Source organism: Cariama cristata, unplaced genomic scaffold (genome assembly GCF_000690535.1).
Source record: "Cariama cristata isolate BGI_N322 unplaced genomic scaffold, ASM69053v1 scaffold26249, whole genome shotgun sequence".
Classification (NCBI taxonomy): Eukaryota; Metazoa; Chordata; class Aves; order Cariamiformes; family Cariamidae; genus Cariama; species Cariama cristata.
This window is the reverse complement of record NW_009635606.1, coordinates 381-2,760: the sequence shown is the minus strand read 5'-3', so window position 1 is coordinate 2,760 and position 2,380 is coordinate 381. Positions and strand designations below refer to the sequence as shown.

The 2,380-nt window shown below is 57.7% G+C and overlaps 1 protein-coding gene across 1 annotated transcript; it reads left to right on the top strand.

Moving 5' to 3' along the window:
• Positions 1–181: 181 nt before the first annotated feature.
• On the top strand, positions 182–2,380 carry NPRL2 (nitrogen permease regulator-like 2 (S. cerevisiae); the record flags this gene model as incomplete). Its single annotated transcript, XM_009707617.1, has 8 exons — positions 182–350; positions 604–712; positions 1,013–1,149; positions 1,451–1,548; positions 1,641–1,677; positions 1,829–1,922; positions 1,997–2,114; positions 2,323–2,380. Coding segments are annotated over 8 exons (820 nt in total), but the record flags the coding sequence as incomplete, so codon positions are not given.

The following is a 2,380-nucleotide window of genomic DNA, read 5'->3' as shown; positions in this document are numbered from 1 at the left end:
TTTTTTTTTTCACCCTCCCTTCTTCAGACTGTGTTTTGCACTCCGAGCATTTGGGGATTAGACATCATTTTTTCTGCAAAGCAGAGAAGCCCCCACCTCCAGAGCAGACCAGGAACTAGTCTTGTGTGGGGCTTAGGCCTCCTTAAGGATGTCAGTGCAAGTTATACTTGTCTTCCCACAGGACAGCCATGGAGAAGAAGCTGATCGGCTGCCCTGTGTGTATCGAGCACAAGAAGTACAGCCGAAACGCTCTGCTGTTCAACTTGGGCTTCGTGTGCGATGCCAGAGCCAAGGCCTGTGCGTTGGAGCCCATAGTGAAGAAGCTGGCTGGCTACCTCACCACCCTTGAGGTGAGGCCTGAGTCAATGTGAGTGGAGGCTGGCTGCCTCACGGTCCAGCTCACAGTGTCACCAGTGTCCTGGTGCATGTTGCAGGTCACTGGGCGTTGCTGGGGTAGGGGCCACGTTTATGGTGAGGAGGGGATCGTGCTGGTTTTACCCATGCATCACTTGAAGTTTAAGGGATGATGGGATCCAAGATGTGCTATTCCTATAGCCGATAATCCTTTGGAGAGGAGCTGACTCGATTTTCTGCTCTCTTTAGCTGGAAAGCGGCTTCATCTCCAACGAGGAGAGTAAACAGAAGCTGGTTCCCATCATGACCATCCTGCTGGAGGAGCTGAACGCCAAAGGAAAGTGCACCTTGCCCATAGGTACGGCAGCTGTGCCAGCCCAGGAGCAAGGGCAGGAGTGGGGTGGAGTGGCACTGGGAGGCAGCTGGGTCATCCCCTGCCCGGGTCAGCTGTACCTACGCTGCTCCTGTCTGCGCTTGGAGCTGGGGGGTGTCTGAGCCAGCCTTGCCCCGGGTGGCTCAAAGGGCCAGGAAGGATGGGGTTATGGGCCGCAAACACCTTCCTCCGTGCGGCGTAGTGGTGCTCTGGGGCTGATGGCCACGAGCTCCTGAGGGAGCAGAGGTTTCTCTGGGGACTGACTGCTGTCCTTTCCCTGGCCAGATGAGTCGAACACCATCCACCTGAAGGTGATTGAGCAGCGCCCAGACCCCCCCATTGTGCAGGAGTACGATGTCCCCGTCTTCACCCAAGACAAGGACGACTTCTTCAACTCCCAGTGGGATCTCACCACACAGCAGGTCTGTGTGCTTGACCAGGGGCAGCAGGCTTTGAACGGGATCTGTTTCCAGCCTGCTTGGGGGCAGAGGGGAGTTGGGCTGTCCTGGGGATCACCATGTTAATGAGCATGGTTTGGTGCTCCCCTTGTCTTTGTGCTCAGGCCTGCGAGCAGCCCATTCACCCAGCACAAGAATAAAATGCTGCTGGGGATGGAGCCTGCTTCCAGACGCATGAGAGCTTTTCAGGCTTCAGGGTGATGCCTTGGGCCTCTCTGCTCTCTCTGCTCTCTCCCCTCTTAGCTCTTGCTTCCTCCCCTCCTAGATCCTGCCCTACATCGACGGTTTTCGGCACGTCCAGAAGATTTCCGCAGAAGCCGACGTGGAGCTGAACTTGGTGCGCATTGCCGTGCAAAACCTGCTGTGAGTGTGTGGAAGGCGGCCTGGCCAGGCCACAGGAAGGGGGGTGGTGGGTGCTGGCAGAGAGGGTCTCATGTTTCGCTCTCCATCTGCAGGTACTACGGGGTCGTCACGCTTGTCTCCATACTTCAGGTGGGTCAGGTGACGGAGCGCAGGGCCATGAGTGGGATTTGGGCAGCAGCTGTGCCATCAGGGTGGCCATGTAGTGGGGACAGTGGGGTTCAGGGTGGATCTGTCTGTCGGAGCTGTGGCTGAGCAGAGCTGGTTTTCCCTTGCCCTCCAGTACTCCAATGTCTACTGCACCACACCGAAGGTCCAGGACCTGGTGGATGACAAATGTCTCCAGGAAGAGTGTCTGTCCTACGTCACCAAACAAGGTATGGTGACCCTGCTCTGGGCTGCTGGCAGAGGCAGGGGGAGAGGGCAGCTGACTGGTGACTTGTCCTCGCAGGGCACAAGCGAGCCAGCCTCAGGGACGTCTTCCAGCTGTACTGCGGGCTGAGCCCTGGCACCACAGTGCGAGACCTCATCTCCCGCTACACCCTGCAGCTCCAGAGGGTGGATGAGAGGTCAGAACCACCACCCTCCTGCTCAGTCCCTGGGGGCAATGGTGACACTGGGGGTGGCAGGGCAAGTGTGGGTGTGTGAGGAGTGCATCTGTAGGTGGGGAAACATGAGGCAGTCGTGTGGCATGGTGGAACCAGAAGGGAATGGGGGTAGCCGGGGTGTTTGACACCTCAGCATTGTGGTCCCAGTCTCTTCCCTCCTCATCCTCAGGAGGCTTATCCAGTTTGGTTTGATGAAGGGCCTTATCCGGCGCCTCCAGAAATACCCT